This window comes from Ptiloglossa arizonensis, chromosome 5 (genome assembly GCF_051014685.1).
Source record: "Ptiloglossa arizonensis isolate GNS036 chromosome 5, iyPtiAriz1_principal, whole genome shotgun sequence".
Classification (NCBI taxonomy): Eukaryota; Metazoa; Arthropoda; class Insecta; order Hymenoptera; family Colletidae; genus Ptiloglossa; species Ptiloglossa arizonensis.
In genome coordinates this window covers 19,159,827-19,175,698 of record NC_135052.1, presented here as the reverse complement: position 1 = coordinate 19,175,698, position 15,872 = coordinate 19,159,827, and the positions used below count along the sequence as shown (strand labels likewise).

At 34.1% G+C, this 15,872-nt stretch overlaps 1 protein-coding gene across 7 annotated transcripts in view; it reads right to left on the bottom strand.

Annotated features, from left to right (window-relative positions):
• LOC143147374 (uncharacterized) overlaps positions 1-15,872 on the bottom strand; it is a 59,628-nt gene that overhangs the window by 1,522 nt on the left and 42,234 nt on the right. The window contains exons 6-9 of one of the 7 annotated variants that reach the window (XR_012992247.1): positions 3,425-3,607; positions 2,862-3,291; positions 2,214-2,262; positions 6-2,144 (exon numbers count right to left, since the gene is read on the bottom strand). Coding sequence is in view for 4 of the 7 variants with exons in the window: in XM_076312576.1 (XP_076168691.1) it covers positions 2,894-3,291; positions 3,425-3,607 (581 nt within the window). In the remaining 3 variants the exon portion in view is untranslated. Of the gene's footprint in view, positions 1-5; positions 2,263-2,861; positions 3,292-3,424; positions 3,608-15,872 lie in introns of those variants that run through there. The other 6 variants (XR_012992248.1, XM_076312576.1, XM_076312577.1 and 3 more) reach the window with 6 other exon arrangements.

Genomic DNA, 15,872 nt, shown 5'->3' with positions numbered 1-15,872 from the left:
TGTAAGGTCGAGAGAAAAGATGCGGTTAGATCCAGCCACGTGCGGATTTCCATCATTCGTTTCCACTGTTCACCGCCTCGGACTACGCCTTCGAGCATGGCACAGTGAACTTTGGACAGACGGTGACCAATCGATCGAAGTTTGCCGTTCGCGTGTGTGTTTCCGTGTTGATTGCCCCTTAATCGAGGGTATTTCAATTGCTATTAATAGGGAAATTGTTTTTCGTTGTTCCAAGTCATTATTATGACGTCGTAAAAAATGAACCAAAGGAGCAACTTGGAAATCGATGCAAAACAAAAGCCTGACGAACGATAGTGCTTGGGAGGTTTTTTTCAATTATTTCCAATAATTCTTGTATATTCTCTCCGGTTGCTTTATTTTCTCGTAACGTCCCATTGGACGAAACGACCAACTTGGAAGTCGATGCACGATGGAGTCTCAACGAACGATCGTGTTTAAACATTTTTCGATCGTTTTCAACTATTGTACCGATAGGATTCCCCCCCTCTCTGCTTCATATTCATAATACTCCATCGGTTTCGAACTTCCTACGCGGATATTGGATCCCGAGTCGGTAGACGAGAGAACAAATCTCTATCCCAGCGACTGTATTCGTTATAGTTTTCTTTGTTTCGGGAACATCGACGCGACGCAAGCAAATTTCATTCGTTGTATTCTTCGTTACTTTCTCTTTCACAGAGAAGCATTGAAATTCCTCTGTTGTCTACCGGAGCGTTCCAGTGAAACTTTTTCCACGAACACGTTCGTCCCTAGGTCCTCGTTACTTTTGTGTATTATTCGTGGCATTGAAAATAATGTACTCGATTTCGTAGTGCATCGACGTAGTGCACGGTTGAGAACGATACGCAGAGATTTTATTCGTAGATTTACGATTCACGATGTGCAAATTCTAAAAAAGATGCAAATCTTCTCAGCCTGAAAGCAACGACTGACCTGCTTACAATGTTGATGCCAATATCTCGCGAAGAACCGATCGTAAATGCATATTGATCGAATCATTGAATTTCCATTGGAACGCATAATAAAGTCGTAGCGATGATAATGTACAGTTCTATTAAAGAAACGAGTCGAACACGATCTCCAAGTGTTTACGATTAATAATCTGAAAAGAAATTCCAATTGGAACAAAATGACTAATACGGTGAACTTTTTTCCCGTTTTGATGAACCTTTGGTAAGAGGTTAATCTATTGCTAGATACTAGAACTCGCGGAGAAATGTGTTAGAGAATTCCAATTATTCGTATAGCAAAGCTACAAGTATAGTTCAATCGTTTACTGTTGTGAAATCAAGTATCTATCGAACGCGTCGAACTTGGCTTATTTTCATTGGATATGGATTTTAACGAATACGAATTCAATGGCGTTGTCGCGTTCCCGTTGTTCATTCTCAGCGTTAGTGATCGTTATTTAAGACAAAATCGATAATCGTAAAATAACGCGAGTCGTTCCTAGTGTCGCAGCGGAATCGTTTCGAAATTTACTCGATCATCGTTAATGCAAATACACTCTCGATCTATTTAAACAAAATTGTAATTCTTTCTCAAATATTCGAAACTTAGCTAAGGTATATTAACATTATACAATTTTAATTATCAAAATTTCCAGCGACAGTGTAAACGATAACGGTTTCAATATTTCATTTCTATAATCGTCTAATCGATATTTAATAGGATAATCGTGAAGATTCGTTTACGAGCAAAATTTCCACGAACCCTGTGAATCCCCTTTATATTTTTATCGTTTTCTGTTCTCTCTTTTTTTTCTTTTTTACCAACGATTAGATACTTCGTGGTTTATAATGTATTCCGGCAATTATTACCGATTTTGAAATGACAACTGTCCGTAGAACTAGCGATGCAAATTAGACAACGTAAACAAAAACCGGTAATACGGAACCGAGAAACTTTCGTAATCGCGTTAATAAGCGTCGCTTATCTCAAAGCTCGAGATATTAATTTCAACAAAGCAAGGCCAACGGACTATAGTGTCTTCGATAATTATTCCGTAATATTGCGAGGCAAATGTAGCGCTGAACGATGACGAATCGCGAAACTCCTCCTCGTTGATAATTCGAACGAGAAACCAACAACGATAAAAAGAACGCTCGATGACATTTCTTCGCCTGTAAGAAGACAATGAACCATATCGGAATACGATACTTCGAAACGTTGTAGGATAAAGTTGCTTTTACCTTTTATTTATAGAATTAATCGGAATTTTAATTAATTCTTCACCAATCCCTACGAAAAATCAATTTTCAAGTTCATGATAATTTACAAATTGTATATTCTCGATAACTTGGTAAAACTTTGATATTTTTTAATCATTCTACTTGAATCTTGATCATTCTTCGATTTTCAAATATTTCCAAATTCGAACCAGACCTGTGATACTCGAAACAAGTGGTAATCAATTTTTAAAGGTATCAATTTGCTCTTACTTTTTATTTATAGAATTAATCGGAATTTTAATTAATTCTTTATCAATCCTTACGAAAAATCAATTTTCAAGTTCATGATAATTTACAAATTGTATATTTTCGATAACTTGGTAAAACTTTGATATTTTTTCATCATTCTACTTAAATCTCGATCATTCTTCGATTTTCAAATATTTCCAGGTTCGAACCAAACCTGCAATACTCGAAACAACTGATACTCAATTCGAAAGCTATGTTTAACAAGTAAATAAAAAAACAAGTGCAATGAATCTCATCTTTTTTTTCTTCAACGAACCACTATATTACGTAACACGTGTCTGCAGAGATTCGACTTGCAGTATCAGACGTCGACTGATTACGTAACAATTACACCGACAGGAATTGTCCTTTGATACCCACCAATGATCGATAATTACCGAATCCTGTTCACCCTAATCGTTCGTCACCGTGGTCGCAAATGGCACCTTTGCTTCCTCGTTTCCTTCATTTTTTTTTCTTCTCGCGTTACATCTTCGTGGAAAACCATCGTATCGTTGAATCGCAATGTCGTGCACGTTCACTTCGTCCTGCATGCACCTCGTCAAGCATAACAACAATAACGATGAATTATAATTCACCGGCGAGGTCGATTCCGTTGTCGAGAAACTCCTTGAATTTTCATCACCAAATCGACTCACTGATGTTACTCGTCTTGCATAACGATCTCTTATCGATAATCCGTTGCGAACAAATTCCAGAAACAATTGCAACGAAACGTAGAAAATGTGCACCGTTTCGTTAGCAACAGGGAGTTCCCAGTTGGCGAGCAACGACACGAGATTTTCGAACACTGATAACAGAAACCACCCTCGATCGAGATAACAACGGCAATGGGAAACAATTCGGTACAATTTAGAGGAAAACGTTTGAACGATCGATTCGACACACTGAATGGGATTTTTTTCCAAGCGGAATTCACTAACCTACAACGTAGTCCGTTTGCTTTATCATGCTTGATTGCGCCGAATCCATAACCACCGTGGTGTTGGCCGCGACTGCGTCCTCGCCCCGTACGATTCTAACCCCCGTGTCAAGAACGTTGTCCCCTGATAGAGTTGACAACTGGTGGTGCTCGTGTTCCGTCTTCAAGATCACCGCTGACGTGGCTACGGAGAACCAAACAAACAAAACGAAAATCATTATACCATTCATAGGAGAATACCGTTCGGTTGGTTAGGTCTGGAAAGAGAAAAAAATACGTTGGAACGATAAGAATTTGTTTGATTTTGTCTTCAATTTGAGTACAAATTGATACATTGTGTTTACAAATTTTGAATTCTAGATTTAGAAGTTATTTTCTAGCTTTTATTTTACTCGTGTTCACAAATTTCGAATTCTAGATTTAAAATTTATTTTTCATCTTTTATTCTACTGTGTTTACAAATTTTGAATTCTAGATTTAAAAGTTATCTTTCAGCTTTTATTTTACTCGTTGTGTTTACAAATTTCGAATTCTAGATGTAAAAGTTATTTTCTATGTTTCGTTTTACACGTTGTGTTTACAAATTTCGAATTCTGTATCTAAAAATTATTTTCCATCTTTTATTCTACTGTGGTTAGAAATTTTGAATTCTAGATTTAAAAGTTATTTTCCATCTTTTATTCTACTGTGGTTAGAAATTTTTAATTCTAGATTTAAAAGTTATTTTTCATCTTTTATTCTACTGTGTTTACAAATTTTGAATTCTAGATCTAAAAGTTATCTTTCAGCTTTTATTTTACTGGTTGTGTTTACAAATTTCGAATTCTATATCTAAAAATTATTTTCCATCTTTTATTCTACTGTGTTTACAAATTTCGAATTCTAGATTTAAAAATTATTTTTCATCTTTTATTCTACTGTGTTTACAAATTTCGAATTCTGGATTTAAAAGTTATCTTTCAGCTTTTATTTTACTCGTTGTGTTTACAAATGTCGAATTCTATACCTAAAAATTATTTTCCATCTTTTATTCTACTGTGTTTACAAATTTCGAATTCTAGATCTAAAAGTTATCTTCCATCTTTTATTTTACTCATTGTGTTTACAAATTTCGAATTCTAAATGTAAAAGTTATTTTCCATGTTTCGTTTTACACGTTGTGTTTACAAATTTCGAATTCTATACCTAAAGATTATTTTCCATCTTTCATTCTACTGTGTTTACAAATTTCGAATTCTAGATCTAAAAGTTATCCTCCATCTTTTATTCCACTCGTTGAGTTTAAAAATTTCGAATTCTAGATTTCAAATTTCGGTTTCTATTTTCCATCTTTCATTTTACTCGTTATTTTAATCATCAAACACGGTTTCGCTTTAAGTTAAGCGTTTGAAGTGTTATACGTTACGATCCGAGGTATCTCGATAATTTGTAGAATTTTCTTTTTATTACTTTATTTCTTATTGTACGGGAACACGAACTTTGTTCGTTGCATTTCGTTGACGGGTGGAAGAGAACGATTGTGTAGTACCAAACAAATTATTAATAGAAAGAGACAATTACACGAGAGGTTGTAATTATGATTAGTAAACTAGCAACTTTCAAGTTGATCAGTGTTTAAGAGAGATTCAAAGTAAAGTTGGTACTACTCGGATATTTTATAAGTATTCGAATGCAACGAATGAACCTCTAATAGCATTATTCCAATAGGATTATTGAAGTGAACAAATATTCATGTATTTGCATTGTTTGATTAATGCATCCTATACTATCGATGTATTTAAATATTGCACCTCGTAATAAGTTGCTTATCAACTGATTAGCAAATTATGCATATGGATAAATTACAATAATGACCAAATCGACTATTCCTGGTAGATGATCAATAAATAATCTGTATATATTATACATCGACATGTACGTATACTGTGCAATGGTTTGAAGTCATTTATAACCGAAAAATCTAAAGACATTAGTTTCTCTCTATCAAAATGCAAATGTTGCATAGTGCCTTAAATGGAAATATAGTTTCAAGAAGTACCACGAACTTGGAGAACATGATTTATAGCCCAGAAAACACTATTGGGATACCACGAATATTAGGATACTAGGTCATGGTACAATGTATTCGAATACTCGAGTACTCGAAAGCTCTTGGGAGCTTTGTTCGAAATGACGACAGCAACGTTCCAAACAGTTCTATTTTTATGCCAAGTGTTGGATCGATGAAGAAGTTGGTTCGTTTTCTTTTATCCTGCTCTCACAGTAGTCAAACGATGGTAACATAATTGTGTAGCTTGTAAAATACGACGTTACATTATATATTGTGAGTATAAGTTTCTTATGATTGTTTATTATATACTATATCGTAGTATTTACGATACGTTGATCGAGTATTTCGCACGAAAGCTTCATTTTCTTGTACAAATACAAAACGAAAAAAAATAATTGTCAGAACACTTTTCTTTCGTCCACGGTGAGTTTTAAAAATCGTGAGAATCTACAGCTTGTATAAAAATCGAAACGTTAACTGTACAGTATTATTGAGAATAATTCTTATCGCGTTGAAGGTGAAGTGGATATAGAAATGTCATTGATAAAGTAACTGATAATGAGACAAAGTCGTTAGTGAAGTGGATAACTTCCAAAGTTTTCTTAAAATCTGTCCGTTTTTTTTTTTTACACGATAATGTATTTCGAACAAAACTATTCTGTATCTTCATCACGGAATTTTAAACCTATAATTACTGTCATAGATATGTGTAATTTTGAAGATAATCGCTCTAAAAGGTCACCAATGGATTGGTACAACTGATTTTAATATTGGTTAGTAACAAATCTTAGAATATATTTTTAAGTCGTTGGAGAAACGACACAGTCTAAGAATTTAGAAAATTATGACGCTCGAATGCAAAATACAGAAGTTGGGGGTACAAAAAATAATAATATATGCATAATAAAGTTCCCAAATTTTGTTCACTTTTTTAGAGCAAAAAATTGGACAGAAAAATTGAGTAACCTGATTATTCGCATAATTTTTAGTTGTAACAAGACGATAAAAAAATAATCGCACAGATTGTTTCTCAAAAGGTTCTACTATATAACAGAGGTGCACAAAGTCTCTTTCGAAAAAAGTTAAAAATCTGCACGAAAAATACAAAGTCCCAACTGTTCGTATAATTGTAAAATTATACAAAAATATTCCCCCCAAAATTTATCCAACTATTTTGGACAATTTTTCTTCAATGATAATTTTTGAAGAAAACCAGAAACCGGATGAAAGACGAGAATCTGTGTACTATTATGCAACCTGTTACAACTTCATTGATGCCAAATGTTAAGCAGCTTGTGTTCAACAATCACAGCCAGTCACCGTGTACATCAACCTCGAGAAGCCAATACAATCTACCTGAATATAACTTACACATATACCCACAATAGTGACTATAGAAATCTAAATTTATATACTACATTGTAACAGAATAATAAACTACGCGTTGTTTAATCCAAATCAAAGTTAATGATAGATAAGCCAATTTTAAAACGATGCAATTCCTATGTGTAATTTTCCACACATTTTCATACAAAAGTCAGTACCTTAATAATTTCAAAAAACACCTGTACTTTTCAAAATAGACATATTTTACAATACAATTTTTCATACATCTTTATCACCTACATTTGTCTCTGCCTTTAATGTAACAATTTCAAAAATATCTTCACTTTCCAGAATATGTGCAATTTTACATTCATTACTCTACACATATATGTAACATATATTTCGTGTAACGTTCAATCGAAATATATTAAAAATGTTCCATTTTTAAGAATGTTGGCTCGTAAAAATTCTCGTTTTGTATACAACGAAAAAGATTGGGCACTACTGCTCCGTGGTATAACACTCCGACTTACTATATACACGTTCGTCCACGATAAAAACAACTCGTTTGTGCAGGATATTCAATTTTTCTCTTTCAAGTCTGCACCGTAATAACACCGTGGGCAACGAAAGGTGGTTTCTTCCTTTTGGTGAGGGGCAATTACCTGAGAATGAAATATTTTTCGCGCGCGCTTTACGGCGGTCGATGCGCGGTTTCCAGGGACAAACGCCACGTTCTTCGATTCGAAAACGGTTTCCGTTTTTAAGCGAGAGCCGATGGCCGCACCCTCGTACGGCTCCTACGATATTATTCGAACCAACGTCGAACGGGAGTGGCGGCCATAAAACATGTTTACGATCGAGTTGATCGGTGTTCCTGCTTCCTTGGAAACTCTACGCCCCGTGAACCTTTCGCTCGAAGGATTAACGTTCGGGTGGGGATTTATGTTTCCCGAGCGGATAAATCGTGGAAAACAACCAACGGCTAGAAAATTAACGCGTCAGAAAACGGGTAACGTGAAAACTCTATTTCATTGCTTTCAAAGTCTTATTAACTAACGTTAAAAGCCTTAGAAGCGAATATACTGATGCCTCGGTTATTGATAAGCTGTTCAAATTTGTGATCGCGAGTCATTCTTACCATTAGGTTTTCTCAAGTAGAAATATTGTTATACCAAGTTCTATTTCATTGATTTCAACTCTTATGAACTAACGTTGAAAGTCTTGCAAGCGAATACACTGATACCTCGGTTATTGATAAGCTGTTCAAATTTGTGATTGCGAGTCATTTTTACCATTAGGATTTTTCAAGTAGAAATATTGTTATACCCAGTTCTATTTCATTGATTTCAACTCTTATGAACTAACGTTGAAAGTCTTAGAAGCGAATACACTGATGCCTCGGTTATTGATAAGCTGTTCAAATTTGTGATGGCGAGTCATTCTTATCATTAGGTTTTCTCAAGTAGAAATATTGTTATACCCAGTTCTATTTCATTGATTTCAACTCTTATGAACTAACGTTGAAAGTCTTGCAAGCGAATACACTGATACCTCGGTTATTGATAAGCTGTTCAAATTTGTGATTGCGAGTCATTTTTACCATTAGGATTTTTCAAGTAGAAATATTGTTATACCCAGTTCTATTTCATTGATTTCAACTCTTATGAACTAACGTTGAAAGTCTTAGAAGCGAATACACTGATGCCTCGGTTATTGATAAGCTGTTCAAATTTGTGATGGCGAGTCATTCTTATCATTAGGTTTTCTCAAGTAGAAATATTGTTATACCCAGTTCTATTTCATTGATTTCAACTCTTATGAACTAACGTTGAAAGTCTTGCAAGCGAATACACTGATACCTCGGTTATTGATAAGCTGTTCAAATTTGTGATTGCGAGTCATTTTTACCATTAGGATTTTTCAAGTAGAAATATTGTTATACCCAGTTCTATTTCATTGATTTCAACTCTTATGAACTAACGTTAAAAGTCTTAGAAGCGAATACACTGATGCCTCGGTTATTGATAAGCTGTTCAAATTTATGATGGCGAGTCAATCCCACCACTGTATTTCTTCAAGTCGAAATATTGTTATACCCAGTTCTCTTTCATCAATTTCAACTCTTATAAACTAACGTTAAAAATCTTGCAAGCGAATATACTAATGCCTCAGTTATTGATAAATTGTTCAAATTTGTGATCGCGAGTCATTACCACCACTGTATTTCTTCAAGTCGAAATATTGTTATACCCAGTTCTATTTCATCGATTTCAATCCTTATGAACTACCGTTAAAAATCTTGCAAGCGAATATACTGATACCTCGGTTATTGATAAGCTACTCGAATCTGTGATCGCAAGTCATTCTTGCCACTATGTTTCTTCAAGTAGAGACACCATTATATCCGACAATACGTACAATATGTAATATTGCTTTATCTCATTGTACCTCATACAATTATTCTTTACAAGTTTTACTAAAAATTGTAACATATATATCTATATGAATCTTGCATTAAGAAAAATATTGAAAAATGTTTTAAGTAAAAATTGTATGGTTTCTGGATGTCTGAGAAGTATTTGGAAAAAGTTTTGACTAATAATTTACAGGCCTCGAGAAATTTTATTCAAAATATTTTTTAATATCTTCTCTAATTTACGAGTTATAAAAGTGTAAATAAAATGGATGGCTACGATATAAGTGATGGTTTCTACCCTACATAGAATATAGTGCTTAGGTTGGATCAATGCACTTTTATGCAGTTTCACATAGATAGACGTCTGACAGTTTACAGTCTTCCCTTGTCAGTGAATATACAGGGTGCGACGTATACGTGACAAACACTTTGGAAAATAATTTAGAACAAAATAATGAAATATATAAATGTACGTATGGCTTTGCTTTGATTCTAAGTTTCGATCATTTTTATAAGGGGTGCTCGAAATGAGATCATCTTGGATTTCAATGCAAGCTTGTAAACGTCTTCTTGCAATTAATCTAATCTTTCTGATACATAATTATTATTAAATTCCCTAATTAAGAGAATCGTTATGGAAATATGTTATAAACTCAGTCATATCAGTTTAGTTTACCAAAAGTATTACTGGAGCTCAAAATTGGCTATAAATATTGAAAACAAAGCTAAAACTGACCATAAACTTATACGAACTTATTTTATGATTCTATTTTGTATTAACTTTATTTTTGCAGTATTTTTCACGTACTATATTATATTCTGTACACGTCTCGTATAATATTCAATCGAATTAAAGTTGGTGAACAATTTGCTGCCTTAGAGCACGTAATGTTTTCAAATTTGAATGCTCAGCAGGTGTCGTGTGCGGAAATCGCGCAGCAGTATTTGTTAAACACGCATACGCAGAACGCCGATACGCGTTTTAAAGCATTTATAACATTCCACGATACTCAAAGTAATAATTTCCGAAACACACGTTGTAAAACAAAAATTATCACTTACAATGTATTTATGCTTGCTATTTTCCTAAACACAAACCATAAAATTAATTACTACTTACCTGCAATACTTTCAAGAATACGAATATCCTGATATATCGAGGTTGAACAAAGACAAAATATTATTATTAATATTTATTTCGTTCAGATTATTTACTCGACTCTACTTTTCACCCTAAAGTATCCTAACTTCGTATTGTACCATACACGTCACCGATTCTAATTATTAAACATTTATTATCCGCATAAACAGTAACTCGTACTTGAGCCGAAAGAATATAATCAGCAAGAAGTTAATCGTTAATGTTACTAGACCGTCCATTAATTAATTACATGTATGTACCCTAAGAGATTATGCAAGGACGCTGTCTTCATTAATATTGATTACGTGTAGTATAGATCGGTCATAAACTACGACTAAAAAGACCACTTAAATAATAATTAAGTAGGTGAATTACCAGTAAAGGCAGGTAGTATAATTATTCAAGTTATGTAAGACAAATTTTTAAATCGGTTATTATATGGATATTGCTAATAATTACTGATATCATCCAGAAAGGAATTACTTCTAGCCACGAGAAACGAGTTTCGATCACAGTAACACAACACAAGTAAGTACTTTCACCGTCTTTCGCTCGTCGTATTCTTCGCGGGAACAAATTCCGAGCTTACTATAAATACGACCATTTAAGCACATATTTGTACGAAGACACGCATCTTTATCGAATCAGAGACGAGAATAGAAACACAAGTTCACGAGTTGCTGACACTTCGATAAGCTGTTACTATACTGCCCGAAACAAAACGATCAACATTTTCGGGATTATTCGTACGGTTCGTTCTAAACGCTCTATACATTACCACGTTATTTATTTCTTAAATAAATTAATCAATATTTGAGAGTTACTCGTACAATCCGTGCCAAAAAATAACTAAGATATTAATGTAAGATAAACCGTAAAGAAGGTAATCAATACTTTGATAAGTGCTGGTATAATTCGTACTAAATAAAAACTATTATTTACTTTGATAGTTACTCGTATTACACAAGTATTAGATCACACTCTGTAACATTAAATATTTTTATATTATTTTCCTGATATTTGGTTCACTTTTCGAGACTTCATATTTAACTCATTCTTCAAAGAAGAGATTCTCTAATTATTTTTTATAATAACTCAATTCAAACTGCTTTGTTTTAATATATTTTCTATAATACGAAATATTACGGAGCAGGAGAAAAAAAATTAAAAATTGCGCGCCAATATTCAAATGAAATGGTCGATGAAAATTTGTCTAGGCGATGTATCGCAAAAAATAATTATGATATACAAATTATACGCGAAGAAAGCTTATTATCGAGTTCAAGATCGTGCATATTTCTACGAGTCTCGTTTCCTCTCAATTATAATAACGGAAGCAATTATCAGCTATTCCCATAATTGGTACACCTGATCGAGATACAGTTCTCGAGTTACCATTCGCACGGAAAATATATTTCCAATCGTACCCGACGATTACCATTTCTTACTTACTCGAATGGAATTTCCATTTCGACGTGACAACGAAACAAATTATATAGGTACGTTATCGCAAACTTAAACGAATTCAGTTTATTGAACCATTACGTGACCGTAGACTCCTTGCGGGTTTCACGACGTCTAATGATTTAATGACTCGTGAAAACGTAATGCAATCGAGGGTACAAAGTACACTCGAATCGAGACGTACGGTTACCATTGGCGGAGGGGACGAGGAAAAGTGTAAATTAATAACAGAGCCGTGAAAAGAGGATCGGTTAAATTCCATAAACTCGTTATTATGGTCTTCTCGGCATTCCCTTCCTTCCTTTTATGCATGAAAAGACACGATTAAAGTATCATCGAGGCGTTTGCCAATATGTTACAACGCGATTAGATGTCCTCGAAGCGAGAATATTATGTAATTATTTTTTTTCTTTCAAACATAATTCTACTGCCAGGAGAATCCGAGAGAAGTGTTCTTGATCGTGCATCAAATCTATCTAATTATTACCTCAAGATACGTGCAATGTATTACAATAACTCTTAATGAGAAAATTAAATAAATAGAATTAGTATAAGACGTTAACGTATCTTCAGGGGTTAGATAGATTTGATGCACAATCAAGAACAATTCTATTTATTTTATTTTCTCATTAAGAGTTATTATAATACATTATACGTATCTTAAGGGGTTAGATAGATTTGATGCATGATCAAGAACAATTCTCTCGTATCCTCCTAGTAATACAATTATTTTATTTTCTCATTAAGAGTTATTATAAGACGTTAATGTATCTTAAGAATTGTTTTCGATGGTACATCAAATCTATCTAAACACTTAAGATACGTGTAATGTATTACAATAACTCTTAATGAGAAAATAAAATAAATAGAATTGTTTTCGATTGTACATCAAATCTATCTAACTTCTGAAGATATGTTAACGTCTTATAATAATTCTTAATGAGAAAATAAAATAAATAGAATTGTTTTCGATTGTATAATACATCAAATCTATCTAACTTCTGAAGACACGTTAATGTCATATAATAATTCCTAATGAGAAAATAAAATAATTGTATTACTAGGAGTATCCCAGAGAATTGTTCTCGATGTTGCATCAAATCTATCTAACTTCTGAAGACACGTTAACGTCTTATAATAATTCTTAATGAGAAAATAAAATAATTGTATTACTAAGAGGATCCCAGAGAATTGTTGAATTAAATCTATCTAACTTCTGAAGACACGTTAACGTCTTATAATAATTCTTAATGAGAAAATAAAGTAATTGTATTACTAGGAGGATCCCAAAGAATTGTTGAATTAAATCTATCTAACTTCTGAAGACACGTTAACGTCTTTTAATAATTCTTAATGCGAAAATAAAATAATTGTATTACTAGGAGGATCCCAGAGAATTATTCTCGATCGTGCATCAAATCTAACTCCTGAAGATAAACTAACGTCTTGCAATAACTCTCAACGCGAAGCTATCGATTCGTCCTTATCCAAGCTAATTTGTCGATAGTCCAACTTTTGCGTATCGAGCAGCAACGATTGACCCAATTGCAGCAATATTTTTCCACTCTGTCTCTATAAATCGTGCTATTCCCATCGTGTTTATCTAGACGTTAATTGAAACCACGTACTCGTCCCATGTTAATTTAACGATCGTGGTTACGCGCCGTTTGCGATTTACGTCGAAATAAAAAACAAAAAAACCAAAAAAAAAAAAAAGAAGTAAACGTTACCCTCTGTGCGTGCATTTCGTACAATGAATCGTTCATGTGGCAGAATGGACTTTAAACGTATTTTCGATCACAACTCTTCTTATTCTCATATTTATGTATTAGAATAGTTTATCGATACGTGTGGTTTCGCTTTCTGTGTGTTTATACATTATTCAACAATACTTCTGCTCGATTGTATTTACTCTTCTCCGGCACTCGAAGTTCTTCAATTTTATACGTACGGTTCTGTGTGCCTTCGATTTTCTACATTCGGGTCTTTTCGTGTTTCTCTATCCATGGTAGCTCCGTTCGTTAATATTTCTGCATACATATCAGAGGACAACTTTACGTAGAAATTTACTCAATCGATCGATGGAACCAGCAAGAAGTATCCGAAGAGTTTTGCCAAATTTCGAGCTCGCGAATTAATAATTCTTTTCGAATATTTTTCCCCAATTCGCAAGCACAGCGATAAGTAAAGCCTGTTTCGGTTAGAAACGAGTACACGTTGCATTATTACCCTGTCCCTGGAATTCCAGTATTCCAGGAAATACTATACTCTATCTCCGCGTTCCGTATTAACCGTTCTACATTCCCAACTTGTAATTTTCCCAATTTTTTTACGTCCGTACAGAGTGATCTACGTAAGTGTATCGTGTTCTATTTTTGAAACGAAAACAGTGACAATATTCACGAATGGAAAAAACTGTACAGCCTTAGTTGCTCCGTATCTACGTACCGGTGTTACGTATTTACGTGCGTGCACGCGTTTTATTTTGTTTACTATACGATGTAGAAATTAACGTAGTTTCGCATTTCCTCGCGCGAAACAGTTATTTAAAATATACCATGCCGGGTTTGAAAAACTGACTGAGTCACGTAAACGAATAATCACGTGCAATTATACCGAGAATATAATTGTTTCTCCATATTTGGAAACATTAAGCAACAAACTGTCCATAATTAACCGAACGACAGCGTCGGTTCAACTATCTCGATAAATATTGAACCCAAATCAACATATAAAGCGCAAGCAATACGGACACGAAGATTGTTACAACATTCACAACCGCGATAATTAAGTATTACAATTACGAGTCACTTCATTATGCTACCATACGTCCTACAATAAACATTACAATTGCTAATGCACCATTATCTTTACTTTTCCTTTTCTTCGCTCGATTATAGCTACAATCTCAACATCAAAATTAATCGATTCCAATATCTCTAGGTTTCTCGATCTTATCAAAATTAAAAAAAAAAAATCAATCTTTAATTTCCAGGATAAATTCCCTCTACCTTTTATTTCACAAAGTTCGTCAAATTGGTCACCCAAGGGGCTCGATCAACGAATATAATTATATACATATATTCGTATATAATTATATACATATATTCATATATAATTATATTTGTATATAATTATATTCGTATATAATTATATTATATTTGTATATAATTATATTCGTATATAATTATATTATATTTGTATATAATTATATTCGTATATAATTATATTATATTTGTATATAATTATATTCGTATATAATTATATTATATTTGTATATAATTATATTCGTATATAATTATATTATATTTGTATATAATTATATTCGTATATAATTATATACGAATATAATCTAATTATTCCTCAATCGTGGAACCAACTTCGTAAACACCGAAAGCCAAAGACGAACGTTATTTCGCCGATAAAAATATTCTCTCTCCGATTCTCGATGTAACGAACTGTACAGTAAATATTTAAATAGAGAATTTACAAAATTCCGTATCATCGGGCAACAACGCGTCGAAGGAACAACGCCGAGGTCTCAAGCATGGCGCCGCCGCTCGAGTCGCGGATAATAAAGAACGAGAGATCTCGGTCGCGTGAGAATCGAACGATCGTGTATCGCGGCTGAATGCGAGAAGATATCGACGAGGCATACCGATCTGTCACGGGTCAACGGGTATCGCTGCCCCGTTCCACGATTCATCATTTCCCGATTCACGAACGTACCACGCGCCGGTCACGTTCCTCGATGTTCCACCGTGGGCCACGGGACACCCCGCGTACAAGAGAAGAGAAGAGACACTGTCCGCCGCGAGGAACTCCTTGTACACGTTTCGTCGACACTCGGCCAACGAGTAAACATTTACTCGGTCCACGCGTCGAAAGCTCCCGGCGCTGAATATATTTTAAATACGAATTAACATAGTCCTCGACTTCTGTTCTGTTTGCGATTGCTACGACCGCTGGTATACCAAGCGCAACGTCCACGCAGCTTTACGACGCTGTAACGCCTCGGGCGACCACGATCCTTTCCGAAGTGTTAACCG